At 42.7% G+C, this 13,258-nt stretch overlaps 1 protein-coding gene across 6 annotated transcripts in view; it reads right to left on the reverse strand.

Moving 5' to 3' along the window:
- Positions 1–214: 214 nt before the first annotated feature.
- Positions 215–13,258, reverse strand: part of PRKCQ (protein kinase C theta) — a 148,432-nt gene continuing 135,388 nt past the window's right edge. For all 6 annotated transcript variants that reach the window (XM_079913761.1, XM_079913764.1, XM_079913760.1 and 3 more), the window contains 2 exons: positions 2,762–2,890; positions 215–558 (listed from right to left, as the gene is read on the reverse strand). In XM_079913761.1, the coding sequence (XP_079769887.1) occupies positions 403–558; positions 2,762–2,890 (285 nt within the window). In that variant the 3' untranslated portion in view covers positions 215–402. The remainder of the gene's footprint in view (positions 559–2,761; positions 2,891–13,258) is intronic.

A 13,258-nucleotide genomic window follows, 5' to 3' on the forward strand; every position in this document is an offset into this window, starting at 1 on the left:
ACTGATCAGCAGTTGGTGCCCAGGTGAAGAGCCGTAACTTAGAGTGGAATTAAGTTTTCAAATCTTTCACAGTGCGGAGAACCATCTTCAAGTAAATAACTACAGTAAGGAAGGACCTAACTTCAAGAGTGGCTGTGAGAGATGACAGGGGAGAATCCAAAGGGCACCGTCATTAGTGAAGCAGAGCTGGCTTCTGCTACAGATGCAAAGTCGGTGAGGAGGTCAAAGGGCTCAGCCTTTATTGTTGGCTACAGATGCAAAGTCCGTGAGGAGGTCAAAGAGCTCAGCCTTTATTGTTGAGTGTTTCTTTTCTTTTCCAAGTTGAAAAGGAACCCAAGAAGTGTCACTTGAACCAGTTCACAGAGAGAAAGCAAATCCCTTCGTGTGTCTGGAGAGGCGAGTTCAGGATATCAGCTTCTCCATCCCTGGATTCATGAAGGAAAAGTTCTGGAACATGTTCTGGTCCATGCTGTTGATCAGCGCTCTGTCTGCAAATGACAGCCGGGGCTTTTCATTCAAGAATTCTTTGTCGAAATTGCTGCAGTCGTACGGTGATTTCTTGACCAGCGTTCAAGGGGTGGGGAGAAAAAGAGAGGAAAATCAGCCCCTGAATTCATGATTCATTCAAGACATGGCTTTTGTCATCTAGGCTCTAATCTGCATAAGAAAACGTTGGCACCTGCCAATCAACGAAAGTAATACTGATAGATGACTGTATAGGGCCTTTATTGAACATCTCTAAGATCCTGACTCATCAGCCTATCAGTAGTGTAATTAAATTCGTACACAGGAATTCCATGATGTGTACATTCAAATAACTTTACATGAAGCAGGACTGACAACCTTTGAAAAAGTGGTAAGCCCCAATTTGATCTCTGTCTTTTTAGTCTACAGGGGACAGTGGAGGGGGGGAGTGGTAGGTTGGGGTGGGAGCAGAGGGGGCGCAGGATCGCAGGAGTTTTGCAGATTATATATCCCGGTGATCAGTATCCTTCACTACCATTGGTTCCCCTACCCACATTAATTTTATTCTTTTATTTTTATTTTTAAAATTTTTACTCGAGTATAACTGATTTACAACGTTGTGTTAGTTTCAGGTATACAGCAAAGTGAATCAGTCATACACATACAGGTATCCACTCCGTTTTAGATTCCTAATAAGGACCTACTGTGTGGCACACAGAACTCGACTCATACTCTGTAATGGCCTATATGGGAAAAGAATCCCACATTAATTTTATTATTAAACATCTTGGACTGTCTTCCAGAGACAACACAGATTGGGGTGAGCTCCCTTCCGGTCACCTGGTCCACTGGTGCCCATGACAGAGAAAGAGACCTATTTATAAATACTGTTCAGTATGGTGTATACTTCAGCTTTCTAAGATTAAAAGCAGCCGTAATCAAATGTCACCCTTACGTGAGTGTGACTAAGATCCGGGCCCATCCCACCCTCACGGGGGCCCCTGAGCTGCTGAGGCCAGTGGTCTGTGGTCTCTGCCTACAAACAGCCACTCAGACCACGGGTCAGGGAAATCCCTTCCTACGGGAGGAATTGGGAATTGTCGCATAGGGAAAGCAGAGCTGAAATATCTGATTTTTATGTGGAAAATCTTGAGTCCATTGCAGTCTACCATGGAAGCTGAGACATGAATGACGTTGTTCTGATGAGCTGGAAAAAGGCAAAAATTCATCATATCATAAACAAATTATTAACCCATGTAGTAGCAATGGTGCTGTTACGCATAATAAGAGTGCTAGAGGCCAGCCGGTAGGACCCTTGGAACATCTCCAGAGCTTAGGACAAATGTTGAGCACAAGTAACTCTTCCTGCCCTGGGGGCACAGGGCTGCTTCTGGCACGACTAATAACAGAAGATACTTTCTGGAGTGAACTCTCTGCTTTGAAATCCACGAGCCTCTGCCACCGCCATGCGAAGATGGTTCATGGCTACCCAGGTCGTTGCTACCTTATTCCCAGAATCACCAGGAATGGGTAAAGATGGCAAAGCCACCACTTTGCTGTCCTCCTTAAAAAATTATTATTTACTCTTTAAGTTGTGGTAAAATGTACATAACCTAAAAATGACCATTCTAACCATTTTAATGTACAGTTTCGGGGCGTGAAGCACATTCACGTTGGGCCATCCATCTCCAGAACTTTTTTCATCTCATCTTTGCTTCATTTTATGGTGACCCAGGAAGTTCTGCCTTTTCTCGGGGAGGTTGGTGGCTCTTGCTGGTGGGTATATACATGGGAATTTAGAGACCAGTCTTTTTCTAAGTATCAGTTTACTTCTTAAATGAAGAAACACCTACCAGTTACCATTGGGGTCTGTAGTTATATGGACAGATGACAAATGTCCGAGAAACTTTCATAAATATCACAGAAAACATGGATCCAAAGCTCCTGTCAAAGGATGCAGGGTTTATACTGAGGTTTGGGTCATGCGGACTGTGACCCTGAAGCCTGGACACACCCTGTGCAAAGCTCCACATGGCATCTGCGGGTCATCCCCACATATACATGTTCAGTCTAAGACATGTACACGTGGTGATCCGTTCTTCACACAAATACATTTGATCACACAGGTTAAATTCTGCCAGTGAGTAACACCCCCTCCCCGCCAGCCCAACAGCCTGATTAAAGAAGACTTTCTTCCAAGAACTGCAGAGGGTGGGTGGGAAGTCGAGGCCCCGGCAGCCTGGGTGTGATGTGAGGACTGTGCTGGCAGGACCACAGGGCCCCGGAGGCTCCTTACCACCTTAGGCCTGAACGGAGGGTCAATCTCCTTCCTTTCCAGCTCTTCCCAATTGATCTCCCGAAACAAGGGGTGCTGGCGGATGTCTCCCCTCACCCCCAGGCGCTTTTCAGGTTCTCTTACGAAGAGCTGAAAGGGAGCAGAAGGGGAGCAGTTACTTCTCAAGGGATGAACCAGGCCCCTGGGAGGCAGGACCGCACGCACTTGACTCCACTAAGAGAAGGGCCCGGCTTTTGCCACCTGATTTCCGAACCTTGTTTTTCTACCAACCACCATAAACTATCGACTCAAGTCAAACCAGCGGCAACAAGTCTACTGAATATTCCAGAGTCTGGGCTTTGCTCTAGAAGTGCAATGTTTTGAGTTATCTAGACCTGGGTTGAAATCAGCTTTGCCCTGTGTTGTTATTCATGGGACCTGGCAAGTTACAGAGTCAGTTCCCTCATCAGTAAGGTGAGGGAAGTATCCTCCTCACAGGGCTGTTTTGTGGGTTAAAACAACAACAACAATACACACACACACGCCCGCACACACACACAGAGGTGTGTGCTAATTCCTGGTCTGTAGAAGCCAACAGCAGAAAGGAAGTGACCAGTGTGTGTGTTGTTTGGTTTACTGTCCATCGATCAAGTTTGATTTCTTTAAAAGCTGCTTTCTTAGGATTACAGTCTTGCTCTAAAGAAAAGCTCACTTCAGGCGTGACATAAACTAGCCCCTGACAATCAGCTTTGTATTTTGTAAGGCATCTGAGTATCCGGAATCACTCTTCCTTCCTGCAAACCTGCTGGACACTAATACTTTATTCAAATCATCTTTAATCATCTCTGACCCATCACACATGTATTTCCTCTTTGTGCGCTCCCCTCTCCTATTACTTTCCCCCATGAGGTCAAAATGAACGTTGGCCAGCACAGGAAAGAAACCTGGAAACTCTTCAAACTTAAATAAAACACGTCAAGGGCTTTAAGGAAGTAGAAGAGTCCTAGAATAGTCTCGCGTCCTGGGGGTCTGGAGTAGTTACCTCTTCTCTTACGTCAGCTAGATGTTTATGTATCAAATAACTGCTTATTACAGGGTATCATGGAGACTCTGAGTCTTGAAAACAGAATCCAAGTCAAGTGCAGTGATTTTTCATGAAGTTCTGGCGGGACTGGACCTCCATGTGCATCTATATTGCATGAACCTCTTGCTTATCCCTCTCATAAGAAGAGTCAGTCTTATGTGTAGTCAGAATCTTCAAAAGCTCTAGTCTATAATCACTAACTAACTAATTAACTACCATGCTGTAGCAAAGTGGAGATTTTTTTCTTTCTTTTTTTTTAATTAGACTCCTCTAAAAGCCCAAGTGAGACCTCATGCGACCTCCTAGTATATCCAAGTGGTAAATCGTTGGAATGGCCCCAGCTTCCTCTCCCCTTTTTCATACGGAGGCCACTGAGGCCCCTCTATGGAAACTTAGGGTTCCAGAGCACCCCATTAGAAAATCACCGCATAGTGGATATAACATGAGACTGTCATTCAGTCTCTTGGCCTGGGGCAAGTTTTCTGAGTCTCAGTTCCCTCACCTGTAAGATGAAGGGTCAGACAAGGTGGTCCTTATGTCCCATGAGTCCTAACATCCCCTGAACCCCTAGGCCCATCTTCCGGGCTCTCTGCAATGCTGACACTCGTCCTCTGATTTCACTGTGACCTTCTCTTCCAATCCGGACACGTCTACTCATTGCATACGCATCTGCCTTTCCTACCTCTGCCCTTCACCAATGACATTTCCATCTTGCCAGGGTTGCCCTCTCCCCACATCCACTCCCATTTCTTCCTCTTCTTCTTTAAATCCTGACTCACCTGTCAGGATTCAGCTTATACCCCCTCTTCTCTGTGAAGCTTTCTTTGATTACCTCCACCCATGGTGAGCTCTCTCTCCTCAAGTCATATTCACATGGTTGGTTACATCACTCATCCCACCCAATGTCCCTTGAGAGTCAGGTCTTGTGTTAGAGGCCTCAACGAGACCATCTTGACTTTAAAGGCAGATTCTAAAAGCAGAAAGCTTTTAGAAACCGAGGCTCAGAGTGGCTAAGTAACTTGCTTAAGACCACGGGTCTAGCCAGCAGTAGAGCCTAAATGATGAGCAACCCCTTCCTACTTCTGGTTTTGGATGGTCTCTCCTCTGTGGTCCATAGAACAGCTCCCTTCCACTAAAGGAAATTAGCACAATGTGTGTGTGTGTGTGTGTGTGTGTGTGTGTGTGTGTGTGTGTGTGTGTGTGTGTGTGTGTGTGTGTATTTAAAGACTGTCTTTCCTGCTGTAGTGTAAGCTCTGGAAGGCAGATATCATTTGTTTCTGTTTCTTACAGAATCCAGCCCAGTGCCATGTACAAAGCAGACACTCAATAAATGTTTGTTGAATGCATGAGTAAGCTGTCTTTCCACTTTTTTTCTAGATTACGTGTCTTAAAGTCTCTGTCTTCTGTTAGTCTCTTGGTTTCAGCATATAGAACAGCCTAGAGAAAAGTTCACAGTACAGCACACTTTCCTATAGACTCAGACACCAGCAAGAGTCAAGAGAGGGAAAAGCAGATTGATGCTTTCAGGAGAAGAGGGAATAAGTGACTTGCCCCCCATCCCTTGCCTTGAAATGATCCTGATAAATGTTCGACTTCCACTTCTTAAGGATATTTTGATGAAGCAAGGTTAGAGAGAAGGTGCGAGTGCCCCATGAACAAGCCGAAACCCAGCCTCATGTTGTTATAATTAAATGCTTCAGGGAATCAGGTTAGAAGTGTGCACATGCTAGGTTTCCTGTTAGTTTTCCCCAGTAACATGCGGCATTTGTTCCAAGAGGATCGTGACAGAGAGCCTCCTGGGCCTGGCATATGTACCTGTGAAATTAAAAAAAAATTTTTTTTAAGATAAAATGTATAATGAGTAGATCGTATGATCTCCAGCCTCGAGACTCAAAATCCTTTCCCGTTTTGCACAGACGAGTGAATTATCTTCTCTGCCCTGCAGCCAATCACCCCCCATACCCTGGTCCTGAAGATGCCTGTTGACCTTATGGGAGGTCATCGTCTCTGCCACCAGGAGGCTGCACTGAAGGAATAAATGTTCATGAAAGAAACACTTGATTTTTGTCCATAAAAGCTGTCAGAAGTGGAGTTTACACTTACAGGAAAAAGCACATCTCTGACATAAGTGGTCAGGATGCAGCTGGAGTTTGTTTACATTTATTCGGCTGTCTGGGCAAGAAAGCAGTGCTGGGCTGCTGGGGATGGACCCCTGCTTCGCCCGGCTCAGCGCCTGCCACTGGAATCTCCCTCCCTCTTCAGTCCCTCTTCAGATGGCTCTTTCTACAAAAGGGAGAGGTATTTCTGTTTGCGATCATTCGTTTTCCATCATTTTCCAAACAAATGGACAGGACATCCTGGATGAATAAATGAGGAAGAAAGGGGCGTGTCTTTGACAATAGTCAACTGGACAGCAGTGTCCCAGCTGTAATTCTGTTTTTTTTTCCTTTTTGTAGTACGTGGGCCTCTCACTGCTGTGGCCTCTCCCGTTGCGGAGCACAGGCTCCAGACGCACAGGCTCAGCGGCCATGGCTCACGGGCCCAGCCGCTCTGCGGCATGTGGGATCTTCCCGGACCGGGGCACAAACCCGTGTCCCCTGCTTTGGCAGGTGGACTCTCAACCACTGCACCACCAGGGAAGCCCCCAGCTGTAATTCTTTAAAAAAATTTTATACAATTTTTAAAGGTTACTTTCCATTTACAGTTATTACAAAATATTGGCCATATTCCCCGTGCTGTACAATACATCCTTGAGTCTATCTTAGTTGTGTCTCCCACTCCCTCACCCCCTCCCCACTGGTAATCAGTAGTTTGTTCTTTATATCTGTGACTCTGCTTCTTTTTTGTTATATTCAATAGTTTTTTGTAATTTTAAGATTCCAAATATAAATGATATCATACAGTATTTGTCTTTCTCTGTCTGACTTACTTCACTTAGCATAATGCCCTCCAAGTCCATCCATGTTGTTGCAAACGGCAAAATTTCATTTTGCATGGCTGAGTAGTATTCCATTGTGCGTGTGTGTGTGTGTGTGTGTGTATATATATAAAATATATATATAATCTTGTTTATCATTCATCTATTGATGGACACTTAGGTTGCTTCCATGTCTTAGCTATTGTACATAGTGCTGCTATGAACACTGGGGTGCATGTATCTTCTTGAATTCGTGTTTTTGGTTTTTTTCGGATATATACCCAGGAGTGGAACTGCTGGCTCATGTGGTAGTTCTATTTTTCGTTTCTTGAGAAACCTCCATACTGTTTTCCACAGTGGCTGCACCCATTTACGTTCCCACCAACAGTCTACTAGAGCTCCTTTTTCTCCATGTTCGCCAACATGTGTTATTTGTGTTCTTTTTGATGATGGCCATTCTGACAGGTGTGAGGCGATATCTCATTGTGGTTTTGATCTGCAGTTCCTTGATTAGTTTGATTTGTAGTTCCTTGATTAGCACATTCTTTGAATGTGCTTGTTGGCCATCCTCATTTCCTCTTTGGAAAATGTCTTCTGCCCGTTTTTTTAATCCGGTTGGTTCTTTTTATTTGGTTTTGTTTTGTTGTTTTTGATGTTAAGTTGTATGAGCTGTTTATACATGCTGGATATTAATCTCTCATGGGTCAAACAATTTGCAAATATCTTCCCCCATCTGGTAGGCCGTCGTTTCGTTTTGTCGACTGTTTCCTTTCCAGCTGTAATTCTGGACGGAGCACAGCCTCTCGTGATGTGCATGTGTTCAGCGCGCTACGTGCGTCCATGCCCTTTGAGGGCTAAAGAGGTTGAAGTCTGGTACTGACAACACTGCTGTTACAGAGGCCGCTGAATACTCTTTGCTTAGCATTTCCAGAGGACCCGTTACTTCTGGCTTTCAGAACATTATGTAAAATTCCCTAGAGGAGGTTTCTCTAGAAATGATAGATCACCTTTGATTTTTGCAGAAAAGGGAGCTCAGGGCTGTGGGGGCTGTTGGATTAAAATCAGAGCACAAGAGGCACAGGGGCAACTAGAAGCCAGTCTCACAACCAGCACATTGCCGGGTGGCCACGAATTTTTATCAGCCCAGCTCCTGGAAAACAGACAGCTGTCTTCCTCATGGACAAGAACAGAGAATTTTTATTAACTCACAGGAGAAAGAATAAGCCCAGACTCTTCCACGGGGGTTTAAAACCTCTTTCACCAGCGAGTCCTTTTTCTTCACCGTCTTTATCCTTAACTGTCTCGGTCTCTGCTCCAGTCACCAAATTCACTTTCTACTCTCACAGCAAATCTTCTTCCTGCCACTGAAACTGCAGCTGACTCTCTCTTTTTTTGTTGTTTTTTTTCGTATTTGCTGGAATTTAGCCTTAGATGTAGTTTTGGTTTTCAGCTTTTTATTTTGAAATAATTACAGTGTCTCAGTCTGCTTGGGCTGAGACTGGGAGGCTTACAGAGCACACATTTATTTCTCATGGCTCTGGGGATGAGAAGTCCAGGATCTGGGGGTGAGAAGTCCAGGATCTAGGTGCTGACGTGGTCGGTTTCTGGTGAGGCGTCTCTCCCCGGCTAGTAGATGGCCGTCTTCTTGCTCAGTGCTCACATGGCCTTTTCTTTTTTATTTATTCTTATGTTTATTTATTTACTGATTTGTTTTCTTATTAGTCATACCTTTTTTTTTTTTTTTTTTTTGCGGTACGCGGGCCTCTCACTGTTGTGGCCTCTCCCGTTGCGGAGCACAGGCTCCGGACGCGCAGGCTCAGCGGCCATGGCTCACGGGCGCAGCCGCTCCGCGGCATGTGGGATCTTCCCGGACAGGGGCACGAACCCGTGTCCCCTGCATCGGCAGGCGGACTCTCAACCACTGCGCCACCAGGGAAGCCCTAGTCATACATTTTATACACTTCAGTGTATACATGTCAATCCCAATCTCCCAATTCATCACACCTCCCCACTGCGGCTTTCCCCCCTTGGTGTCCATGCGTTTGTTCTCTACATCTGTGTCTCTATTTCTGCTCTGCAAACCAGTTCATCTGTACCATTTTCTAGGTTCCACATATATGTGTTAAAATATGATATTTGTTTTTCTCTTTCTGACTTACTGCACTCTGTATGACAGTCTCTAGATCCATCCACGTCTCTACAAATGACCCAATTTCGTTCCTTTTGATGGCTGAGTAATATTCCATTGTATATATGTACCACATCTTCTTTATCCATTCATCTGTCGATGGGCATTTAGGTTGCTTCCATGTACTGGCTATTGTAAATAGTGCTGCAATGAACATTGGGGTGAATGTGTCTTTGAATTATGGTTTTCTCAGGGTTTATGCCCAGTAGTGGGATTGCTGGGTCGTATGGTAGTTCTAGTTTTAGTTCTTTAAGGAACCTCCATACTGCTCTCCATAGTGGCTGTACCAATTTACATCCCCACCAACAGTGCGAGAGGATTCCCTTTTCTCCACACCCTCTCCAGCATTTGTTGTATGTAGATTTTCTGATACCCATTCTAACTGGTGTGAGGTGATACCTCACTGTAGTTTTGATTTGCATTTCTCTAATAATTAGTGATGTTGAGCAGCTTTTCATGTGCTTCGTGGCCATCTGTATGTCTTCTTTGGAGAGATGTCTATTTAGGTCTTCTGCCCATTTTTGGATTGGGTTGTTTGTTTCTTCAATATTGAGCTGCATGAGCTGTTTATATATTTTGGAGATTAATCCTTTGTCCGATGATTCGTTTGCAAATATTTTCTCCCATTCTGAGGGTTGTCTTTTCGTCTTGTTTGTAGTTTCCTTTGCTGTGCAAAAGCTTTTAAGTTTCATTAGGTCCCACTTGTTTATTTTTGTTCTTATTTCCATTACTCTTAAGAGGTGGATCAAAAAAGATCTTGCTGTGATTTATGTCAAAGAGTGTTCTTCCTATGTTTTCCTCTAAGAGCTTTATAGTGCCTGGTCTTACATTTAGGTCTCTAATCCATTTTGAGTTTATTTTTGTGTATGGTGTTAGGGAGTGTTCTAATTTCTTTCTTTTACATGTAGCTGTCCAGTTTTCCCAGCACCACTTATTGAAGAGGCTGTCTTTTCTCCATTGTATATCCTTGCCTCCTTTGTCATAGGTTAGTTGACCATAGGTGTGTGGGTTGATCTCTGGGCTTTCTATCCTTTTCCATTGATCTATGTTTCTGTTTTTGTGCCAGTACTATGTTGTCTTGATTACTGTAGCTTTGTAGTATAGTCTGAAGTGAGGGAGTCTAATTCCTCCAGCTCCGTTTTTTTTTCCCTCAAGACTGCTTTGGCTCTTCGGGGTCTTTTGTGTCTCCATACAAATTTTAAGATTTTGTGTTCTAGTTCTGTAAAAAATGCCATTGGTAATTTGATAGGGATGACATTGAATCTGTAGATTGCTTTGGGTAGTATAGTCATTTTCACAATATTGATTCTTCCAGTCCAAGAACATGGTATATCTCTCCATATGTTGGTATCATCTTTAATTTCTTTCATCAGTGTCTTATAGTTTGTGCATACAGGTCTTTTGTCTCCCTAGGTAAGTTTATTCCTAGGTATTTTATTCTTTTTGTTGCAATGGTAAATGGGAGTGTTTCCTTAATTTCTCTTTCTGATTTTTCATCATCAGTGTATAGGAATGCCAGAGATTTCTGTGCATTAATTTTGTATCCTGCTACTTTACCAAATTCATTGATTAGCTCTAGTAGTTTTCTGGTAGCATCTTTAGGATTCTCTATGTATAGTATCATGTCATCTGCAAACAGTGACAGTTTTACTTCTTCTTTCCCAATCTGTATGCCTTTTATTTCTTTTTCTTCTCTGATTGCCCTGGCTAGGACTTCCAAAACTATGCTGAATAATAGTGGGAAGAGTGGACATCCTTGTCTTGTTCCTGATCTTAGAGGAAATGCTTTCAGTTTTTCACCACTGAGAATGATGTTTGCTGTGCGTTTGTCGTATATGGCCTTTATTATGTTGAGGTAGGTTCCCTCTATGCCCACTTTCTGGAGAGTTTTTATCATACATGGGTGTTGAATTTTGTCAAAAGCTTTTTCTGCATCTATTGAGATGATCGTATGGTTTTTATTCTTCAATTTTTTAATAGGGTGTATCACATTGATGGATTTGCATATATTGAAGAATCCTTGCATCTCTGGGATAAATCCCACTTGATCCTGGTGTATGATCCTTTTAATGTGTTGTTGGATTCTGTTTGCTAGTATTTTGTTGAGGATTTTTGCATCTATATTCATCAGTGATACTGGTCTGTAATTTTCTTTTGTTGTAGTATCTTTGTCTGGTTTTGGTATCAGGGTGATGGTGGCCTCATAGAATGAGTTTGGGAGTGTTCCTTCCTCTGCAATTTTTTGGAAGAGTTTGAGAAGGATGGGTGTTAGCTCTTCTCTAAATGTTTGATAAAATTCACCTGTGAAGCCATCTGGTCCTGGACTTTTGTTTGGTGGAAGAATTTTTTTTTTTTTTTTTGCCATACACGGGCCTCTCACTGTTGTGGCTTCTCCTGTTGTGGAGCCCAGGCATCGGATGCACAGGCTCAGTGGCCATGGCTCACGGACCCAGCCGCTCCACGGCATGTGGGATCTCCCCAGTCCGGGGCATGAACCCACGTCCCCTGCATTGGCAGGCGGACTCTCAACCACTGCGCCACCAGGGAAGCCCTGTTGGAAGATTTTTAATCACAGTTTCAATTTCATTACTTGTGATTGGTCTGTTCCTATTTTCTATTTCTTCCTGGTTCACTCTTGGAAGTTTATACCTTTTCAAGAATTTGTCCATTTCTTTCAGGTTGTCCATTTTATTGGCATAGAGTTGCCTGAAGCAGTCTCTTTGGATGCTTTGTATTTCTACAGTGTCCGTTGTAAATTCTCCTTTTTCATTTCTAGTTTTGTTGATTTGAGTCCTCTCCCTCTTTTTCTTGATGAGTCTGGCTAATGGTTTATCAATTTTGTTTATTGTCTCAAAGAACCAGCTTTTAGTTTTATTGATGTTTGCTATTGTTTTCTTTGTTTCTGTTTCATGTATTTCTGCTCTGATCTTTATGATTTCTTTCCTTCTGCTAACTTCGGGTTTTGTTTGCTCTTCTTTCTCTAGTTCCTTTGGGTGTAACGTTAGATTGTTCGTTTGAGATTTTTCTTGTTTCTTGCGGTAGGCTTGTATAGCTATAAACTTCCCTCTTATAACTGCTTTTGCTGCATCCCATAGGTTTTGGATCATCGTGTTTTCATTGTCATTTGTCTCTAGCTATTTTTTTATTTCCACTTTGATTTCTTCAGTGATCTCTTGGTTATTTAGTAACGTATTGTTTAGCCTCCTTGTGTTTGTGTTTTTTCCAGGTCTTTTCCCTGTAATTGATTTCTAATCTCATAGTGCTGTGGTCAGAAAAGATGGTTGATATGATTTCAATTTTCTTAAATTTACTGAGGCTTGATTTGTGACCCAAGATGTGATCTATCCTGGAAAATGTTCTGTGTGCACTTGAGAAGAAAGTGTAATCTGCTGTTTTTGGATGGAATGTCCTATAAATATCAATTAAATCTATCTGTGATTGTGTCATTTAAAGCTTGTGTTTCCTTATTTATTTTCTGTTTGGATGATCTCTCCATTGGTGTAAGTGGGGTGTTAAAGTCCCCCACTATTATTGTGTTACTGTCGATTTCCTCTTTTAGAGCTGTTAGCAGTTGCCTTATGTATTGAGGTGTTCCTATGTTGGGGGCATATATATTTATAATTGTTATATCTTCCTCTTGGATTGATCCCTTGATAACTATGTAGTGTCCTTCCTTGTGTCTTGTAACATTCTTTATTTTAAAGTCTAGTTTATCTGATATGAGTATTGCTACTCCAGCTTTCTTTTGATTTCCATTTGCATGGAATATCTTTTTCCATCCCCTCACTTTCAGTCTGTATGTGTCCCTAGGTCTGAAGTGGGTCTCTTGTAGACAGCATATATATGGGTCTTGTTTTTGTATCCATTCAGTGAGCCTGTGTCTTTTGGTTGGAGCATTTAATCCATGCACGTTTAAGGTAATTATCGATATGTATGTTCCTATTATCATTTTCTTATTTACTACAGGTTTGTTTTTGTAGGTCCTTTTCTTCTCTTGTGTTTCCCACTTAGAGAAGTTCCTTTAGCACTTGTTGTAGAGCTGGTTTGGTGGTGCTGGATTCTCTTAGCTTTTGCTTGTCTGTAAAGCTTTTGATTTCTCCATCGAATCTGAATGAGATCCTTGCCTGGTAGAGTAATCTTGGTTGTAGGTTCTTCCCTTTCATCACTTTAAGTATATCATGCCACTCCCTTCTGGCTTGTAGAGTTTCTGCTGTGAAATCCACTGTTAGCCTTATGGGAGTTCCCTTGTATGTTATTTGTCATTTTTCCCTTGCTGCTTTCAATAATTTTTCTGTCTTTAATTTTTGCCAATTTGATTACTATGTGTCT

This window comes from Stenella coeruleoalba (assembly GCF_951394435.1).
Source record: "Stenella coeruleoalba genome assembly, chromosome: 2".
Classification (NCBI taxonomy): domain Eukaryota; kingdom Metazoa; phylum Chordata; class Mammalia; order Artiodactyla; family Delphinidae; genus Stenella; species Stenella coeruleoalba.